The sequence below is a fragment of the Mobula birostris genome, chromosome 6, assembly GCF_030028105.1.
Source record: "Mobula birostris isolate sMobBir1 chromosome 6, sMobBir1.hap1, whole genome shotgun sequence".
NCBI lineage: Eukaryota > Metazoa > Chordata > Chondrichthyes > Myliobatiformes > Myliobatidae > Mobula > Mobula birostris.
In genome coordinates, this window is record NC_092375.1 from 77,119,853 (window position 1) to 77,141,665 (window position 21,813).

A 21,813-nucleotide genomic window follows, 5' to 3' on the forward strand; every position below is an offset into this window, starting at 1 on the left:
TTCTCCAAAATGAGGGAGTGGGGCTTGTACATAGCTTGCATCCTTTGTTAGACAAGGAGACGGAGTTGGGAGAAGGAGGTTAATTCTCTAATTTCTGGCCAAAGCAAGACTCCTTTCACTGTAATTTGGCTGAAGGGTGGGGGTGTTTAGTTCAAGGATCCCTGCAGTTAAATTGGGTTAGCTCCCACCTCCCAAAATAAGAACGAGCATGGAAATGTTAATGCGTGGGACTGTTGTTTTGGATGCACACAAAATGCCAACTTTACTCTGCCTGTATGACAGGTATGGATGATCACTGGGGCATCCAGCTGCGTCACAATTACATCAGGCTGAATTAATTTGGCTAATAGCTGAAAAATTTCAAGATATGACAATCCTTACACCTTTCCTGCAAAATATATTGCTTAATGTATTTGGAAGTTGATTCCTGCAGCCGTGTTATTAACCTAGCTGGAATTGAGTTTATTGGTAAAGGTGAACATTTGAATCTGACTTCAAAATCGCCTAAAATAATTTCAAGCTGTGCTGAACTGAATCAAATGAGATTGTTGAGACCTGATTGATGCTTTGGATTTCCAACTTTTATCTGCTTGAACCTTTTTTTTCTTGGTTTTGGATTCTAAGTTTCAGAATTTCTCAAAAGCTAATATTAAGATAATTTTCTTCTTTCTTCACTGTCTGTCATAGTTGGCCAGCATTACTAATTTTTCATATCTGGAAGTAGTGTATTTGAAAATAAGGATTACCAATATGCCTTTAATTTATCCACCTCTTTTCTTTTAACACCCTGGGATGGAAATTATCAGGTGCTGGAGATTTATCTATCATAAATCCCTATATTTTGTCCATTGCCATTTTGTAAAATATGGACAAAATCTCCATATTACTTATCAGTTACTTGTTATTTATTTCTGGCTCTCTTCATTCTGCAGACTGAAACAATGCATAGTTCTCATTTATCAAGACACCTTTTATTTATTTGTAATCTACTGTGGCTATAACTACTCAGTTCCATGGATTTTTCTTGAATTTGTTTAAGACTTATATCTTGGCTCACTGTTAACATAGGTTACCTAACCTCACATGGAGCTTTTACCTTTTAGGGAAATGTACTGTCTTTTTTATTGGGCTATAAACTTGTTTTGAAAGGTTTTCATTCCAAAGGCTGAAGCCACTTCTTTGGCGCGCTCCCTGAACTCTATGTTCTAAGTGCTGGTTACTCTAGGTCACTAAGTGCCTTTTTCCTTCCTTTCTCAAAGATGCTGACCTCCTCCGTTAAGGTCAGAACTATTTCCTTTCTCATGGTTACAAGTTACTGTTGCTTCTCTTTCCAATGTCAAGCCATCTCCAAGGAATGGAATTTTTGTTGACTTGCTGATACAAATTATTTAATTATAAAGTGACAGTTGCATCTGAGTTTCTGAGAATTTGCTTTCCCATGTGCAACCTTGATGTGTAAATCCTTTGTGCTCTTTTTCTCAACATGATTAAACTCAAAGTACACTGTTGACTGTACTAGCTTCCACTGCTTATCTCAACTTTAAATGTTTTGTTGAACCACAGAAGAAAATGCCACTGTGAGACAGCAGAAAATAATGAAGAGGTGGAAAAGAATGATTTATATATATTGTCAACATTACAACATTTACACAACCTGGAAGTGCGGTGTTGTCAGAGAGCTGGGCAGTTCAGTGGCACAGCTAGTAGAGCTGCTATCTCATAGCTCCAGCAACCAGAATTTGTCCCTGACCTTTATTTTCTGCGAGGAGTTTGCACATTTTCTCCACATCCCTAAGGCTGTCTATCGTAAATTGTTTCAAGTGTGTTGGTGAGTGGTAGAAAGTCTGGGGAGTTGATAGGAAGGTGGTGTGAATAGGGTCTGACCAAGTGCATCCTCAAACTTCGTGGGAAACTGGGTAAAAGGATAGATGACTATGGTGGAAGTTTTCTAGATGGACTCAATCAAGCCTTTGACAAGGTCTTGCATTGTAGGCTAATCTGGAAGGTTACAGTGTATGGTATACAGTGACAGCTAGCTAACTGGATGCGTAATTGGTTTGAAAGTAGGAACCCAAGGGTGATGGTGGAAGGTTGTTTCTTAGACTGAAGACCTGGAAGTGAGAGTGTACCACAGAGTTTGGTGTTGGAACATGTGCCGTTTGTTATTTAAATAATTGGATGGGAATATACAAGGCATAGTTGGTAAGTTTGTAGATAACGCTAATACGTATAGGTGGTATTGTAGACACTTAACAAGTTATCAAAAGTTACAGAGGGATCTTGACCAACTAGGTAAGTGTGCTGAAGTTTGGCTTTCAATTTGGATAAGTGTTTAGTGTTGCATTTTGAAAACTCAGACCAGGGAATGAGATACATTGAACGGTAGGGCCCTGGGGAATGTTGTAGTACAGAAGGATTTAGGAGTGCAAGTACATCATTTGCTGAAAGTGATGTCACAGGTAGGCAGAGTGGTGAAAAATGCAGTTTGACATGCTGGCCTTCATCAGTCAGGGCACTGAGCATTAGAGTTGTGATGTTATGTTGCAGTTACACAGGACTTGGTAAGGCCACACTTGGAGTATTGTGTATTTATTTGGTCACTCTGTTAAAGGTGTTGTCATTTCAGAGGACCTCTCCTGGGCCTAGCATGTAAATACAATTATGAAGAAAGCAGAGCAGCACCTTACATCCGTAAGAATTTGTGAAAATTCAGAATGATATCTAAAACTTTGATAAACTTCTATAGATGTGTGGTGGAGAGTATATTGACTGGCTGCATCACAGCCTCATATGGAAACACTAATGCCCTTGAACTGAAAATCCTACGGAAAAGTAGTGGATACGGCCCAGTCCATCACAATTGACAAATGAGCCAATGTAAAGCCCTCCCCACCATTGAGCGCACCTACATGGAGCGTTGTCGCAGGAAAGCTACATCCCTTGTCAAGCAACACCCCCCCCCACTACCCACCCAGGACATGTTCTCTTCTTGCTGCTCCCATCAGGAAGAAAGCACAGGAACCTTGGGATTCATACCACCAAATTTTGGCACAGTTATTACCTCTCACCCTCCAGGCTCTTAAACCAGAGGGGATAAGTTCACTCAACTTCGCTTGCCCCATCACTGAACTGTTCCCACAACCTATGAACTCACTTTCAAGGACTCTTCATCTCACGTTCTCAATATTTATTGATTTTTTTTCTCAGCTGAAGCTGGTAAAACCTGAGATACAAGCAAGGCCAAGTACATCCATTTCTCAATTGCCAGAAACTTTCAGACTAATTCTGGTGGTGTTTCATATTGTGGCATTCTGGAGATTTACATAAATATTGCTGATTAGACAGAATTATTTAATGCTATTGTGTAGTGACTTGCGTGTGTTGTAGCTATTATTATTTCTTATTTATTTTTTCTCAGCTCAAGCTGGTAAAACCTGAGATACAGGCATAGCCAAGAGCACTCATTTGTCAATTGCTAGGAACTTTCAGACTATTCTAGTGGTGTTTAGTACTGTGGCATTCTGGAGATGTACACAGATATTACTGTGTAGCCTTAATTGTTTAATGCTATCGTGGAGTGCGTTTGGGATGGCAGCAGTTGTAGATATTAATATTGGGGCAATGTATACCCTGTTCAATCTCCAAAGTCTTTCAATTTCCACTTTTAATTCGGCATATTTCTGTTGTTTTTCACTTATTGATATTTGTAAGTTATGTGTGTTTGGAATGGCTATATCAATTAAATAAGTTGTTCTTGCTTGTTTATTCTGTACTATTATATCCAGATGATTATCATGGATTGTCCTATCGGTCGTAATATAATTTGTGGCATTCTGATTTGTGTGTGGGCTGGCACAGACTAGAGTTGATTTGGCCTCCTATTTTATTAGAAAATACAAGATAATAGAAATATTGCCATAAGGAAATTTAAATTGACACAATTCTGTGCATGAAATCTCAAATCTTTGTTTATTTCCGAAGTAAATGGGAGTAGGGCACCTAACACCTCAAGGCTGTCCTCTATTCACTGACAATGTAACTCTGTTGCCCCATCTTTTATCAAAATCCCTGGAGACACAAGAATGTGAGAAACAGAAGCAGGACATGGCCATTTGGCCTCTTGGTTAAGATCATGAGATGGTTAAGATCTCAGTAGGATCATGAATGGTCTTGTACTTCAGGATTTTATTCTTGGAAACTTTTAGCAAGAAAATACCAAAAATTGGCTTTTTCGATATCATCCAGAATATACTCCGTGATATTTTGATGTTGAGTCAGTTTAGGTTTTGCCAGTAATGAATTTTGATATTGTCTTGAATACATGTTTGTAAAACCTCTTTGAGAGAGAATTCCAAAGACACACCATCCTCTGGGTCATGGAGCAGGGGAGCCTGAGCTGCCAGAAGTCACGAGTGGTGGACAGGGAGACGCACCCTCTAGTAGACAGGAAGGGTCACAAGGGATGGTTGAAGCTGGAGGAGCTGAAGATAGGGTAAGGAGGTCTCAAAGAGTCAGGAAGCCACACAGGAGGCTGGCCTATTCTCCTAGTGAGATATGTCATTATCATTCACAAATGGATTAGAGATGCTGATGTCATGAAATATTAATGATGGGTTGATAAGGTTCCAAGTCAGGAGGACATGACCAGTTTTTTTGGTGGAGGGAGAGTGTAACACCCTGGTTAAGATTTTTACTGCTATGCTGTAGGTATTTCATTTTAGTAAGAGCAGTCTGTTCTGCTTTTGGCTTATTTGGGTTTGAGCTAAGATAAGAGGCTGAGGAAACTTAGGAATGTGCTGTCAGCCAATCAGGCTATGGAATTGGGAGAAGGTTCTGGAGGACGCTGGGCTGAAGGTTTTTGTTGACGGGAGCTGGAAGCAGACAGGGGGAAAGGTACACTGAGGATGCTGACCCTGTTGGACGTGTGCTTAGTGCAGATGAATGGCTTCAAGAAGGAAGACCCAGTACTCCCAAGGGAGACCCATCTGTTTGAGATGGATTTCAAGCAACATTCTGAAGGCGGATTGTGCTTTCACACAGACCAAGGGACCAGCGCGTGAGTGACAGACAAGTTTAAGATGAGCTCCAACTTAAGTGCACATTTGACTGCTAAGAGTAGTGGGCCCTTTTTGTGTTTGTTCTGTCTTTCATTTAATAACTGTTGCTTAAATTAGCATTCTCAAATATAATTCTTTTTAATTGCATGCAGCGTACGATCTGTTATTTCTTGCCGGGGCAGTAAATCACACAGCATTCACACAAACCGGGGTTTGGGTGGGTGAGACATCACAACCTCACGGATTTGGTGGGACCATAGTCGTAAGCATCCTAGCTGTACGAAGCGGAGAAAGGTGGGTTTATCGCCACAGCATCCAGTGGCTGTTAGCGATGGGCTAACCAGCTGGTTATCCAGAGACCCCCAAGTATAAGGGGGTTTCACTTCTTTCTGTGTTGAATGTCCAATTCCTTGTTGTGGAGCTGTGTCTTTTGGTTCTGGACACACTAGCCAGAGGGAAGCGTCATCTTTTGCATTGATCCTGTCAAATCCCTTAGGATATTGGGCACCACAGTAGCACAGAGGTTAGTGCAACGCTATTACGGTGTCAGCGATCCAGGTTCAATTCCACTGCTGTGTGTAAGAGGCTCATATGTTCTTTCCATGACTGCATAGGCTTCCAAAGTCACAAGCCGTGGAGTCATGCACCAGCCTGCTCCTCATGCACCGTACACAGAACCCAAAATCACAATCAAAGGACAGAACTACAGGCAGTCGACCAGTTTAATTACCTTGGCAGCACCCTCTCCCGAGCAGTGACTATTGATACAGAAGTTAACTGCAGAATAGCAAAGGCAAGTTCTGCTTTCGGTAGACTGCACTTAACTGTATGGGAACGCTGAGGAATCAGTCCAGCAACAAAATGGAAGGTCTACAGAGCCGTGGTACTCACTACCCTCCTGTATGCCTGTGGAACATGGACTGTGTATCGAAGGCATGCAAGACAGCTCAACCATTTCCACATGACTTGTCTTCGCAGAATATTAGGCATCAGATGGCAAGACAAAGTACCAGACACTGAAGTTCTCTCTAGAGCAAGTCTACCATCAGTCCACACACTGCTGATGAGAGCACAGACACAGTGGGCAGGTCATGTCATCCGCATGCCAGACGAGCACATACCCAAGCAGCTCCTTTTTGGGGAACTCTCTGCTGGAAGACACTCACATGGAGGGCAGAAGAAACGTTACAAAGACACACTAAAGGCATCCCTGAAGTCATTTGAAATAGAACACGACCATCTGGGAACGCTGGCACAAAACTGCCCTACCTGGCACAGCCTCATCCACAAGGGCTGTCAAGCTTACAAAGCAAGACGCATTGCTGAAGCACAACATAAGCGCGAGCTGCACAAGTCCAGAGCCACCAGCACAACAACTGCAGTGCCTACACATGTCTGCCCAACATGTGCCAGGACATTTCGTGCCCGAATTGGCCTGACCAGTCATCATCAGACACAGCACATCTAGTCTCAAATTGACTAATGGTGTAGAGGTCTTCATCGACGACGATGGACGAACCACACGCATAGACTTCCTCCAGGTGGTCCACTGTTCTCTCACATTCCAGACATATGGACATATGGGTTAGTAGGTTAATTGGTCACATGGGCTTATAAGGTCAGTGCAGACCTATTGGATGTAAAATGTTGTGTGCTACCCACCTTTTAATCCTCAACAATTCAGGTTTATAACACCTCATCTCCTCATCAAAATTATTGATGTTGTAGTGAAAAGCTGGCCCTCAGCAGTGATTCCTGTGGCCGCCTACTAGTTATAACCATCCAATGTGGAAGTCACCTGTTCCTTATATTTTCTGTCCGTGAATTTATCCTCCATGCACACCATTAAATTAGCCCCAATATCATGCTTTTTATTTAATAATTCAGTGTTATCAAAGGTCTTCTGAAAGTTCAAATACAGCACTTTGCATATTTGGAAGTTACAACTACAAAATATTCTGAACAGATTTACCAAATATGATTCCCTCTCATAAATCCATGTTGATTGTGCCTAATTCTAACATTATTTTCTGTTACATTTGTTTAATAGATTACAGCAATTTTTCTACTACTAATACCAAGTTAACTGATCTATGGTTTCCTGTTCCTTTCTTAAGCAGTGAGGCCACATTTGCTACCTTCTGGTTTGTGGGAAGCTTTCCAAAATCTGTGCCACTTTGGAATATGACATCAGGGCATCTGCTTTCTCCAGAGCTGTCACCTTCAATTAACAGAAATGCTATAATCTCATAATTAACATAAGCACTTGATAAGTCAATAGCTATAAACATCTTATTCTTTAGGGAAACTTAACCACTTTCTAGTCTGGAATAAGAAATCTATTTGTGTTTCAGTAGAGGAGCAGTTATGTAACAAACTTTTCTTCTTGGCTTGGTGATATGCTAAAACTGCCCTTTAAAATTTGATTGAGAATTTCAATGTAAGTATCAGATGGAATTTTTTGCCTCAGTTATTCTGATAGTTTTCCAAGTGTCTTGTGTATAGCATAGGTTTAGGTGAGGGAAGGGAAAATTAAAAGAGATTTGAGGAATAATTTTTTTCATATGAAGGTTGGTGGTTATATGGAAAGAGGTGCCAGAGGAAATAATTACAACATTTTAAAAGATATTTGTGCAAAAGCTTTGATAGGAAAGCCATACAGAGATATTGGTCAAATGCAGGCAAATGAGTTTAATCGATGGGAATCATAGTTGGCATGGATGAGGTGGGTTTAGAGTGTCTATTTCTGTGTTTTATGACTCTTATTGGATCATGACCTCGAATCCTGGCTCAGACCTTGGAATTCTCTACTTGGAGCTCTGCAGAAACAAGATCATTGGAGTAAGAAAAATTTTTAGTGGATGGGCAGGTGGCTCAGAAAAGTAGGCAAAGTAAAATTTATTATCACAGTGCATACACGTCACCACATACAACCCTGAGATTCTTTTTCTGAAGGTATACTTAGCAAATCTATGGAATAGTAATTGTAAACTGTAAACATCAGGAACTGTTAACTGTAAACAAACTATGCAAATGCAGATAAAAATAAATAGCAATAAATAACGAGCATGAAATAGCAACATAACAGAGTTCTGAAATGAATGTAGTTATCCCCTTTTGCGCAAGAGTGGTAGTAACTGTCTTAATCCTGTTGGTGTGAGTCCTAAGGCTCTTGTACCTTCTACCTGATGGCAGCAGTGAGAAAAGAACATGGCCTGGGTGGTGAGGATCTTTGACGTTGGATGCTGCTTTTCTATGGCAACGTTTCATGTAGATGTGCACAATGGTTGGGAGGGTTTTACTCCTGCTATACTAGGTTGACTTCGCTACCATTTGTAGGATCTTCCACTCAAAGGCATTGGTGTTCCCAAATCAGGCCGTAATGGAGCCAGTCAGCACACTTTCCACCACACATCGATAGAAGTTTGCCAAGGTTTTCAATGACATGCTGAATCTCTGCAGGCTTCTGAGGAAGCAGGGTGGCTGTCATGCTTTCTTCGCAATAATATTTATATGATGAGTCCAAGACAGTTCCTCTGAGATAGTGCCCCCAGGAATTTAAAGTTACTGACCCTCTCCACCTCTGATCCTCTGAAGATTGCTGGCTCGTGGACCTCTGGTTTCCCTCTTCTGAAGTCTACAATCTTATTGACATTGAGTGAGACATTGTTGTTATTACACCACTCAGCCAAATTTTCAATCTCCTTCCTGTATGCTGATTCATTGCCACTGTTCAAACAGCCCACAACAGTGGTGTTACCAGTAATCTTGTATGTGGTGTTGGAGCTGTACTTAGCCACACAGTCATAGATGTAAAGCGAATAGAGCAGGGCGCTAAGTACACATCTATGCGGTGCTCCTGGACTGATGGAGATTGCGGAGGAGATGTTTTGGCCAATCCGAACTGACTGGGGTCTACAAGTGAGGAAATCTAGGATCCCATTGCGAAAAGGGGTATTGAAGCCCAGGTCTTAGTGTTTACTGATTAGTTTTGAGGGGGAAAATGGTGTTAAATGCTGAGCTGTAATTGATAAAGAGCATCCTGATGTATGTCTGAATGTTCCAGGGTTGTGTGAAGAGCCAGTGAGATAGCATCTGCTGCAGACCTGTTGCTTCAGTAGCTGAATTGGAGCGGATCCAAGTAATTATTCAGACAGGAGCTGATATGCTTCAACATGGGAGTGCGCAATGGTTCCCACCTTTTCTCGTGGTCAAAGTGAGCACAGAAGGCATTGAGCTCATCTGGAAGCTGCACTGTCCCCTATGTCACAAGATTTAACTTTGTAGGAGGTTACAGCGTTCAAACCCTGCCACAGCTGTCGAGCACCCCTCATTGATTCCAGTCTAGTCCAGAATCTCCACTCCACCTGAGGGGTGGCTTTCCAGAGATCATACCTGCACCTCTTGTAGCATTCTTGATCTTCAGACTTGAATGCCTCTGATCTGGCTCTCAGCGGGTTCCAGGTTTCATTGTTCATCCGGGTCTTCTGATTGGGGAAAACCCTGAATGATTTCATGGGGACACACTCATCAGCAGCTGTTTTAATAAATTCTATAATGACCCTAGTGAGTTCTTGAACGGCCCAATCCACTGACTCAAAGCAATCCTGTAACAATTCCTCAGTCTCCCATGACCTCCTATTGGTAGTCTTGATCTCTGGAGCCTTACTCTTCAGGCTCTGTCTGGATGCGGGTAGCAGGAGTATAGCCAAATGATCCGCTTTGCCAAAATGCAGTCTCAGGAAGAAACGATAGGCATTCCTTATGGTAGCGTAGGAGGGGTCTAATGTGTTGGGACCTCTGGTGAAGCAAGTTACATGCTGGTGATAACTGGACAGGGCTTTCTTTAAACAGCCCTGATTAAAATTGCCAACTATAATTTGAAATGTGTTGCGATGGGCTTTTTCTTGTTTACAGACAGTATTGTGCAGTTCCGGCTTATAATCGGCTGCTGGCGGTACGTAAGCTGCGGTCAGGATCACGGATCAGAACTCTCAAGGCAAACAGAATGGTCTACATTTTTAATCGTTAGTTGTTCTAAGTCGGGGAAGAAGAAATTGACAGAACCCCAACGTCTGTGCACCAACGAGAATTGACTGAAAATCATACGCCACCACCTTTTTCCTTACCAGACTTCAAGATTCGATCCATTCTGAAAATTGTAAAACCTTCTGTTTGGATGGCTGTATCCAGCCCGTTCACTGTTAACCAAGTCTCAATGCAACGGGCAATTGAGATCTGCCTCATCTGCCTCTGACACTGAGGTCGTCAGTCTTATTTTCAAGTGACTGTACATTCGCTAACAAGATGGTAGGAAGAGAAGGCCTCATCCCCCTGCGCTTCAGCCTGGTTTGAATCCCGCCTCTCCTGCCGCATTTTCGGCCTTGTCCTTGGTCCCGCCCTTGAAGGGTCTGCTTTTAACCGTCGAACGTGAGATCTGAAGATCATTGATGTAATATCGTAGTCTGTTGTTAAGAGGAAATTTACATGCGGCAGATTGCAGCGAGAGTAGTTCAAGAGGAGTATATTTGAGAGGAAAACTGGTACAAATTCCCGCAGCATGCAGAGAGTTGCCGATGGACTTTGGAGCCATCTTGCATTGAGCAGGGTTGAGGGGCATGAAGTGTAAAGTTACCATAGCTAGAGAGAAGGGTCTTGGGAAACTGAAAGGCCTTGAAGGTAGATAAGACACCTGGACCAGATGTGGTACACCACAGAGTTATGAAAGGGGCGGCTGAAGAGATTCTGGAAGCATTAGTAACGATCCTTCAAGAATCACTAGATTTTGGAATAGTTCCAGAAAACTGGAAGATTGTAAATGTCACTCCACTCTTCAAGAAGGGAGAGAGACAGAAGAAAGGAAATTATAGGCCAGTTAGTCTGACCTCAATGATGAAATAGGCTTTAGTCAGCATGGTTTCCTCAAGGGAAAATCTTGCTTGACAAATCTGTTGGAATTCCTTGAAAAAGTAACATGGTTTGTTACCAGTTTTGTAAAGTCAGACTCTGTGAGGACAAACCTGTCAAGGTGTCACTTTACCAGGCTGTGGGAAGGCTCTCCAAATGTAGACACCAGTTCTCAGATGGCTGGGAGGGCTTTGAAAGGCCAAACAAACTGCAAGTGTCTTTGTTGTATATTTCATTGCAGTGGCCCTGGTGTAACTGAGAGACTTGCCAAGACATTTCAGAGTCAAACCCATGGTTTCTGGCTCCGACCCTGACAAATCCCACCTGCCTGTTGATTCAAAGGACTAAAAGGAGGGCTGCCTCACTGTTAAACTCTCACCTGCTAGAAATTTAATCTTCAAATTTCTCGAGTTTATTTTGTTGAAATGTGTTATGGAAGTAAACTTTAGAAAATTGTTTTTACAGCTAAGGAAGTTGCACCTTCCTGAAAGAAAGTATTTAGAATTATATCAAGATGGAAGAGGTGGTAATTTATAACAAGAGATGGAATATTGTGCATAGATATATTGGCTTTGCATCATCCTCAGAGTCCTATTGTTGTGGAATTCTGAAGATTGGAATAGCCCATGGTATCAAACAGACCTTGGTCCACTGAATTCACATTGTGGTTTGGTTATTAGCCCTTCTTTAAACCATTGGCCAGGCGTGGTGGGAGGGTGCAGTGAGATTAGCAGGTGATTGGCTGCACTTGCATGTGTAGTAATTGATATCTCTGTGCAGTGAACATCTGGTGTTTCTTCATCTTTCTGCTGTGAGGCCTGCATATTAAAGGGGTATGATGGCATTCTGCTGGCAGTGTTTAGTTGTAATGTTAGCTTTATTTTGGTATTTCATACTCTGTTAATGCATTTTTCTTTCCCTTTGGCTGAAGTCATTGGAAGCTAATTTTCATGTTAATTCTGTCTCCATGACCCATCCCCAACCATTTGGCCTCTATCTCATGCTGTCTTCCTTGGTTGATTTAAAGTATTCACATGGCTACTCCTGCAGATATCATCACCTGATACACTGACACTATAAAATAGTGGTAGCCTGCTGGGTTTATAAACCTAACCCCTGGAATACTAATCAGTAGAACACAGGTTCCAATCTCAGAATGGCAGTTTTAGAAATTGAACTTGGTATTTTAGAAATAAAAATCTGAATATGTGCGGTGAAGATATTGTTTGAATGTCTTAATATACACCCGCCACCAGCTTGCTCATCTACTGGGCATGGGCAATAAATAATTGGCTTGTCATTAACGCCTACTTCAGGGAGTGCTGCTTCCTCAATGTCTTCAGGGAGTTGCGTTCCATTCTGATCTGGAGTGCTTTGTGCATATCTGTGTGAAGTTCTTCCTCTGGCCACATGGGTTTCTGCAGATGCTGTAGTTTTTCCCCCCTGAGACTTGCTGGTAAGTGGTTTGTAAAAACCAATGGTGGGGGCCTATTGATGGACATCTGACAGACAATAACTGGTGGAACCACAAAGGAGTGGGATTGCTTAGCTGGATTTGATGGACTGAATGGCCTTCAATACCAGCAAGAAATGGCTTATACTCTTTATTGCAATTGTAACTTTTCAGATATTGTTGTGGTGATTTCCAGGGAATGTTTGGTGCTGAATGTGAACATTAATGAGTCAGCCTGATCTTCCTTTACAGACATTGCAGTGGTGGACATGAGTGATGTTTTCAGGCAGCCTACGCTCTTTTATCATCTGGGCGTGCGAGAAAGCTTCAACATGACAAATAACATTATCCTCTATCACAACACTGACCTGGAAGGTGCCAAGTCACTTAAGGTTAGTCAATTCATTGATTGAGCTGGAGTAAAAAGTGTCTCTGCAGCCAGTCCCTCTGGATTATGCCTTCAACAGATGTGTCATTTCAAATTAACTCCTTCTTCTAAAATATTTTCTCTCTCTGGAATTCAATTTCAAAAAGTAGGGCTATTTTGAGAGCAAGGATTCACAATTTTAGGATAGCTAAGATGTTGCCATATTAGCCATTTTACATATTTTGCATGTAAGACTGCAATCTTTGCACTGAAATTTCCTGGGTGACCTTGAGCCACACAAGGACCACCATTACTGCAATCAGTCCACTTGGGATCGATCCTCCATTCCAATTTCTGCCCCTTCTTCTTCTTGGCATTCCTTTGGAATCAAGGATAACTGACTTCCACTTCAATATTATGGGTTGTGGAGTGGCTGATAAGATGAAGCTGGGAACTACAGACACCGGCACAGTTTGGTCACACTGTACTTCCAGTCATGCACCACTATCTCTAAACCACCTTCTGAAGCAGTTCCGTAAACCTGTTTGAACCTGTCTCACTCTAACATAGATGGCTTTTATTGTCCTGTTTTTCTGCCAACTTCTCAGCAACTTAAAGTGACCTATTTTTAAAAATCTCCTTCCCATTTCTAATGAAGTCTTTGACCTAAAAAAAGAACTCCATCTCTCTTTTCGCTGGCCTGCTGAGTATTTTCTGTGTTTATTTTGTTCTTTATAAATTGCATTCTGAAAGAATTTTTTGAACATCTACACATGTCCCTCTCATGGAATCCTCCAACCACAAGGTAGGGAAGTTACTGGAAAGAATTCTTTATGATAGGATTTATGAGTACTTGGAAAACCATGGCCTAATTAGAGAGAACCAGCATGTCATTGTGTGGAGCAAATCGTGCCTTACTAACTTTTAAGTTTTTCAATGAGATGAGGGTGGTTAACAAAGGCAAAGCTGTGGATGTTGTCTACATGGGTTTTAGTAAGGTGTTTGATAAGGTCCTTCATGGGAGGCTCACCTATAGGATTAAGATGTATGGGATCCATGGTGAATTGGCGGTTTGTATTCAGAACCGGCTTGCCCATAGAAGACAAAGGATAGTGGTCGAAGGGGCTCGTTCTATCTGGAGGTTTGTGAATAATGCTGTTCCATGTGTTGTGTGTTACTAACTCAATTGGGTTTTTTGATGAGATAACAAGATGATTGATGAAGTTAGAGCTGTGGATGCTGTCTACATATAGGTTTTAGTAAACACAAGAGATTCTGCAGATGCTGGAAATCCAGGGCAACACACAAAGTGCTGGAGGAACTCAGCAGGTTAGGCAGCATCTATGGAAATGAATGAGCAGCTGATGTTTTGGGCTGAGACCCTTCTTCAGGACTTGAAAGGAAGGGGGAGGACACCAGAATAAAAAAGGAGGGAGGGAGAGGAAGGAGGATGAGCTAGAAGGTGAAAGGTGAGGGCAGGTGGGTAGGGAAAGCAAAGGGCTGGAGAAGGACTTCACATGCTCTATCTCCTCTACAACTTTCAATTCCCTCAGCCTGACCATCTCATTTTCAACATGGATGTCTAGTCCTGATACACTTGTATCTCCCATCAAGAAGGCCTTCCAGCTCTCCCTTTCTTTTTCAACAAAATATTCACAGTTTCCCTCCTCTACTGCCCTCCTCTGACTAGCAGAACTGGTCCTCACCCTCAACAATTTCTCCTTCAGCTCCTCCCACTTTCTCCAAGCTCAAGGGGTAGCCATGGGCCCCAGCTATGCCTGCCTTTTTATTGGCTAGTAGAATCATGGTCCAAGCCTTCAGTGGTAATGCTCCCCAACCTTTCCTGTGCTACATTGATGATTGTGTTGATGTTACTTCATGCATCCATGCTGAGCTCATCAATTTCATCAACTTTGCCTCTAACTTCCACCCCGGCCTTAAATTCACTCCGTCCATTTCTGACACCTTCCTCCCCTTTCATGATCTCTCTGCCTCCATCTCTGGAGACAAACTATCCACCAACACCTTTTACAAACCTACTGATTCCCACAGCTATCTTGACTATATCTCTTCTCATCCTGTCTCTTGTAAAAACATTATTCCCTTTTTACAATTCCTTCATCTCCCCATATTTGATCCCCGGATGAGGCTTTCCTTTCCAGGACATCAGAGATGTCCTCTTTCTTCAAAGAATGGGGTTTCCCTTCCTCCACTATTGATGCTGCCCTCACCCGCATCTCCTCCATTTCCTGGACATCCGCGCTCATCCCATCTTCCCACCTCCTTAACAGGGATAGAGTTTCTCTTGTCCACACCTACCAACCCATGAGCCTCTGCATCCAACACATCAACCTCTTCAACTTCCGCAATCTTCAACATGAACCTACCACCAAACACATCTTTACCCCCCACCTCCCCCCAACACACACACCCACCCTCTACTTTCCACAGGGATCACTCTCTCCGTGATTTCCTTGTCTATTCATCCATCCTTGCAATTCTCCCTCCTGGCACTTATCCCTGCAAGTGACAGAAGTACTACATCTGCCCACTCACCCCCTCCTTCACCTCCATTCATGGCTCCAAACAGTCCTTGCAGGTGAGACAACAATTCACCTGTAAATCTGTTGGGGTCGTCCATTGTATTCAGTGCTCCCGATCTGGCCTCTTCTACATTGGTGAAACCTGAAGTAAACTGGGGGACTGCTTTGTCCAGCAACCCTGCTCCATCTGCCAAAAGCAGAATTTCCCTGTGGCCAACAATTTAAATTCCTATCCCCAGTCCCGTTCCAAAATGTTGGTTCATGGCCTCCTCTTTGGCCACATTGGGGCTACTGTCAGTTTGGAGGAGCAACACCTCATATTCCATGAGCGTTGATTTCTCCTTCTGGAATTTTCTTTCTCTCCTCCTTCCCTCTTCTATTCTCCACTGGGCTCTTACAACTTCTCAGCTGTCTATCATCTCTGCCTGGTGGCCCTCCTTCAAGCCTTTCTACCATAGTCCATTCTCCTCTCCTATTATATTCCTTCTTTTCCAGCCCTTAATGGTTCCCACCCACATGGCTTCACCTATCACCTTCTAGCTATCCCTCCTTCCCCTACCCCCACCTTTTTATTCTGGTGTCCTCCCCCTTCCTTATATAGCAGTCCCAAAGGACGGTCTTAGCCTGAAAGCCTGACTATTTATTAATTTCCATAGATGCTGCCTGACCTGCCCAGTTCTTCCAGCATTTTGCTGATCTGGATTTTAGTCCCTCAGGGGAGGCTCATCCAGAAGATGAAGATGCATGGAATCAACAGTGAATTCGCCATTTGGATTCAGAACTAGGTAGCACATTAAAGACAGGATGTAATGGAAAAAGAACTTATTCCAGCTGGAGGCCTGTCATTAATGGTGTTTTGTAGGGATCTGGACTGGGACCTCTGCTGTTTGTGATGTATATAAGTGACCTGGATGAAAATGTGGATGGGTGGATTAGTAAGTTTGTAGATGATATGAAGATTGGTGATGTTGTGGATAGTGTAGATCACTGGCAAAGAATGCAGTGGGATATAGATCAGTGTCAGAAATGGGAGTAGAAATAACAGGTGGAGATTAACCGGCCAAATGTGAGGTGTTGCACTTTGTTAGGTCAAATGTAAAGGGTACGACCCCTAACAGTGTTGATGAGCAGAGGGATCTTGATGTTTTTGAGTTCATAGCTCCCTTTTGATTGGGTGGTTAAGAAGGCATATGACATGCTTGCCTATATTAGTCGGGGTATTGAGTTCAAAGTCAGGAGGTCGTGTTGCAGCTTCATAAAGCTCTAGTTAGGCTGCATCTGGAGTACTGCACATAGTTCTGGTCGTCCCATTATTGGAAAGATGTCGAGGCTTTGGTGAGGGTGCAGAAGAGGTTTACCAGGATGCTGCCTGGGTTAGAGGGCATGTGCTATAAAGAGAATTTGGACAAACTTGGGTTGTTTTCTCTGGGGCAGCAGAGACTGAGGGGAGATCTGATAGAAGTTCATAAGATTATAAGAGGCATAGACAGTATCTTTCACTGAGGGTGAAATGTCTCATACCAGAGGGTATGTATTAAGTTGAGAAGGGGTCATTTTAAAGGAGATATGAGAGGCAAGTTTTTTGCACAGAAAGTGATGGGTGCCTGGAATGTGCTACCTGGGGTGATGGTAGAGGGATATACATTAGGGACTTCTAAGTGACTTTTAGGTAGGTACATGAATGTGAGGGAATAGGAGGGATATAGACATTGTGTCGGCATGAGGGATTAGTTCCACTGGCCATTGGATTACTAATTTAATTGGGCCTCATCCTGTCCTCTACTGTTTTATGTCCTAAAATCCCTTACAGTGGCCCTTAAAGCAAACTAATATAAATATTGTGAATCTTTTGTGTAATTTGACTGTGATGTTTATCTTCTTCCTGTCAGGCTGTTAGCAGCAATTATCATTTTATCCCCTACGTGGCAACAGCAAATGATGATTTTCTGTGCTGTGAGAATGACATTCAATGGAGGGCCACTGAGTACTTACAACCAAACTGGGACAACCTTCTCGGACCCTTTTGTCAACCATTAGTGGAGAAACTGATCAATCTTCTGAAAGATATTGATGTTACTTCGAGGTAACTACTTGAGGGTGATGAGAGATGGTTAACAGAAGTTATTGATGTGTCACTGAAGGTCAAGGTGCTGGTGGTGTTGAAAGACAGGGAAGCAGCACAGGCCAGCGGGAAACTGATTTACCCTCTGCTATATTTTTAAATCTTTTCTCTGTTCAAGCTAGGTGAAATATGAAAAGCTAACTGAACATTTGGAGTTAATTTTGTGTGAGGAGGAAAATCTGACTAGCCATTGAAGTTAATGGAACTGTACTAAATGGGATTTAGAGCTCAGTAAGATATTATGGAATTCAGGGGCTAAATGGCCTCTTGTGTCATGTGAAAGTACAGAGTATAATGCTATAAATCTACAATTGAAATCTACAGTTGATTGCTGACTGAATATTAAGCTTCAGTTTAATATCTCACCTAAAGACTGCCCTCCTGCTTCGTGGCACTCCCACAGTACTGCATCAAAAGACAGTCCTAGAGTTGGTCTCGAAATTCAAGTGAATATTCAGATGGAGATATCATTTGAGACCATAACTTAAACTTTTGAAAAGTACCTAGAGAAAGAACTGAAACGAATAAGCCTCAAACATTTGATATCTAGTGTATCAAAAACTGACTGACATTTTAAGTACAAAAACTTAAAGCACCTGCTTGTTCTAGTCAGTGAAAATTGCCAGTGATTTTATTATTTTCATAATGTTGAGCTAAACTTAAAAAAAAATCCCTTCCAGTTTTCTGGTACTGCAGGTTTTATAACATTTGAAATGAAACAAATATTCCTGTAAAGATTTCATAAAGCACAAAAATAAGTGGTTTGGGCAAGAATTTTAAAGAGACATAATGTTGGATTTGCATTTTAGAATGTTCAAAGTATTGCTCAAACTGCATTGACAGCTCACTGATTGACAAGTAATTTATTCCAACATAAATCATTCTTTCAGTGCATTCTTCCTGTTGTTGCTGTTTTTATCACTATCCACACCATTGACCGACCACTTCTCTGCTCACAGCACGTACCTGAAGAAAACTCTGCTGAGTGACATTAGAAATGCAAGGGAGAAATACCAAGGGGAAGAGCTGGCCAAGCAACTGTCTGCCATTAAGTTGCGTATCGAAAGCACAGAGGTCATCACGCCCGACGTCATCACAAACCTTCTTTTCTCATACAGGGACATCCAGGTAAATTGAAAGGAGTGGGTCAGAGATGATGCTTTTTATGCATTGATGTGATGTTGGCGTCACAGGTTAGGGTATCATAAATGGTTGCTTGAGGTCTTTGTGCAGGTGTGGGTGCAATGCCAAACGGGGTGGGAGTATAAGATTTAGACCCAGCAATGTTGAATATGCAGTAACGTATTTCCAAGCCAGGGAAGCATGAAGATGAAACTCAAACCATGCACTTGGTGGCATTCCAATGTGCCTACTGGCATTGCCCTCCCATGCAGTAGTGGGGTGGCACGCTAGTGCAGTGGTTAGCACACCATTTTACAGTACAGGCAACCCGAGTTCAATTCCTGATGCTGCCTGTTAGGAGTTTGTATGTTCTCCCTGTGACCTTTAAGATTTCTCTGGGTGCTCTGGACTCCTCCCACAGTTCAAAGATGTATCAGTTGGTCAGATAATTTGTCATTGTAAGTTGCCCCGTGATTAGGCTAGCATTAAATTGGTGGGTTACTGTGTTGCGTGGCTTGAAGGGCTGCTGTAGCTCAATAAATAAATAAATAAAGTCACATGCTTGACAAACTACTATCAAACAAAGCTTGGCAGGTTGCTTGCATTCCTCTCATACACACTGTAAGCCACAAGACATGAGTGAACGTTCAGAGGGTTTGAATGTGGTATTAATCCAGTGGGAAATTTTGTCCTGGGTAGTACTGACCAATGTCAGTTTTGTTGGGGCTGCATTTCTCTAAACCAGTGGTGTGATGGCATTCTTGGAAAAGAGCAAGGAAATCATACTGAGGAAAATCAGCGTACGCAGAAACTGCAAAGATACAGCAACAATGTGTGCTTGTAAATTGGCAAAAAGTTGAATGTGCTTGAAAAACCTGAGAGATTAAGAAGAGTGGGGGTGGGATGTTTCCTGTCAAAGGCTGCATAAGGGGAGCTTGCAGAATGATTTTGAATTTCATCTTTATACAATGGCAGTTTCAATCTCACTGATAATGGAGCTTTAAATGTTGAACTGAGGGCAAGGCGTACACAGCATCTTTAGGCCCACCCAAACTCACATAACCTAGAGAATTAACATCAACCACAGCCTACCGGTCAACCTTGACGCTTTGCAATTCGCCTACCAGAGCAACAGGTCAACGGCAGATGCCATCTCTCTGGCCCTACGTTCCTCCTTAGAACACCTGGAGAATAAAGATGCATACATAAGGCTTCTTTTCATTGACTACAGCTCTGCCTTTAATACCATCACTCCAAATAAACTGATTCCTAAGCTCTGGAACCTGGGTCTTAGCACTCAGATCTGCAGCTGGATCTTCAGCTTCCTCACAGGCAGGACCCAGGCTGCAAAAATAGGGAACAAGCTCTCCTCTACAATCACTCTGAGCACCGGTGCCCCACAAGGCTGTGTACTCAGCCCCCTGCTGTACTCACTGTACACCCATGATTGTGTAGCCAAGTTTCCATCAAATTCAATATATAAGTTTGCTGATGACACAACAATTGTAGGCCGTATCTCGGGTAATGATGAGTTTGAGTACAGAGAGGAAATTAAGAACCTGGTGGCATGGTACGAAGACAATAACCTATCCCTCAACGTCAGCAAGACGAAGGAATTGGTTGTTGACTTCAGAAGGAGTAGCGGACCGCACGACCCAATTTATATTGGAGGTGCGCAAGTGATTTTTATAATTTTTATAGAAGCACCGTAGAAAGCATTCTTCTAGGGTGTATCACAACCTGGTATGGAAGTTGTCCTGTCCAAGACCGAAAGAAGCTGCAGAAGATAGTGAACACGGCGCAGCACATCACACAAACCAATCTTCCGTCCGTGGACTCACTTTACACCGCAAGCTGTCGGAGCAGTGCTGCCAGGATAATCAAGGACACGACCCGCCCAGCCAACACACTTTTCATCCCTCTTCCCTCCGGGAGAAGGCTCAGGAGCTTGAAGACTCGTACGGCCAGATTTGGGAAAAGCTTCTTTCCAACTGTGAGAAGACTGCTGAATGGATCCTGACCCGGAACTGGGCCATATCCTCCAAATATCCGGACCTGCCTCTCGGTTATTTGCACTACCTTCCTTCCCATTTTTCTATTTTCTATTTATGATTTATAATTTAAATTTTTAATATTGACTAATTTTAATGATTTTTAATATTTTTAATATTTAATATTTGTAATCTGAGGTGCAGAATCAGATATCACTGTGATGATTGTATGTTCTAGTACCAATTGTTTGGCGACAATGAGGCATAAAGTATAAAAGTATAAAGTATTATCAGTTAATTCTGCTGCAGGATGAAGCCCTCTTAGATGAGGTTTTTAAGATGCACGCATATGTCTAGTTTTCTACAACCCTTTATGCTGGGGCACAGCTCCTGGAGTGGTCACTGTCACCTGGGGTCAGCTCAAAAGTCATTCTTCCACTCGAGCTGTCGAGTTCAGTGAGGCTTATTGGTTGTTTGACAGTTAGGACCTATTGGCTTATGATGGGGAGAAGGATAGCACCATGGGTCCCATTGCTTTATTTCACTATGAGATCTATGTAACCCTACTAAGTTATGAGGGTGCATTAAATTCAACATATTATTTTAATGATTAAAAGCAAGCAGATATCCTAAAACAAATTATACATATCAAACAATATCAGGATCTTGCTATTGTTATCTGCTTCCATTAATCGACTTGACTTTTCTTTTAGAAGTTAACCAGTGGCAGAATTTTTAGTTTCACTCTATTTTTTTGGCTCTTCCACTGATAGGATTATGATGGCATGGTGAAGCTGGTGAAAATGCTGGAGGCTCTGCCAACCTGTGACCTGACTGATCAGCACAGCATCCGGTTTCATTATGCATTTGCACTGAACAGGTACGGCCTCTGCTGTAAGGTGGTAGGGAAGAGAGATGGCATGGACCAAAATTCAGAAAGTTCAAAGTACATTTATTATCAAAGTATGTATATACATCACATCAACGGAGCTGTAGTGGAGCATGTATCAAGCTTCAAATTCCTTGGTGTCCACATTTCCAAGGATCTCACCTGCTCCCTGAACTCCTCCATCCTGATCAAAAAGGCGCAAAGGCGCCTTTACTTCCTGCGGAGTATCAAGAAAGCTCACCTGTGTCCAAGGATACTGACGGACTTTTACCGCTGTACCTTTGAGAGCATACACACCAACTGCATCTCAGTGTGGTATGGCAATTGTCCCATATCAGACCGCAAAGCACTCCATCGTGTGG

At 42.5% G+C, this 21,813-nt stretch overlaps 1 protein-coding gene across 2 annotated transcripts in view; it reads left to right on the forward strand.

The window, feature by feature from the left end:
• Positions 1-21,813, forward strand: part of map3k15 (mitogen-activated protein kinase kinase kinase 15) — a 150,255-nt gene that overhangs the window by 15,737 nt on the left and 112,705 nt on the right. For both annotated transcript variants that reach the window (XM_072260696.1, XM_072260697.1), the window contains exons 2-5: positions 12,670-12,809; positions 17,217-17,410; positions 18,409-18,577; positions 21,336-21,442. In XM_072260696.1, coding sequence (XP_072116797.1) covers positions 12,670-12,809; positions 17,217-17,410; positions 18,409-18,577; positions 21,336-21,442 — 610 coding nt within the window. The remainder of the gene's footprint in view (positions 1-12,669; positions 12,810-17,216; positions 17,411-18,408; positions 18,578-21,335; positions 21,443-21,813) is intronic.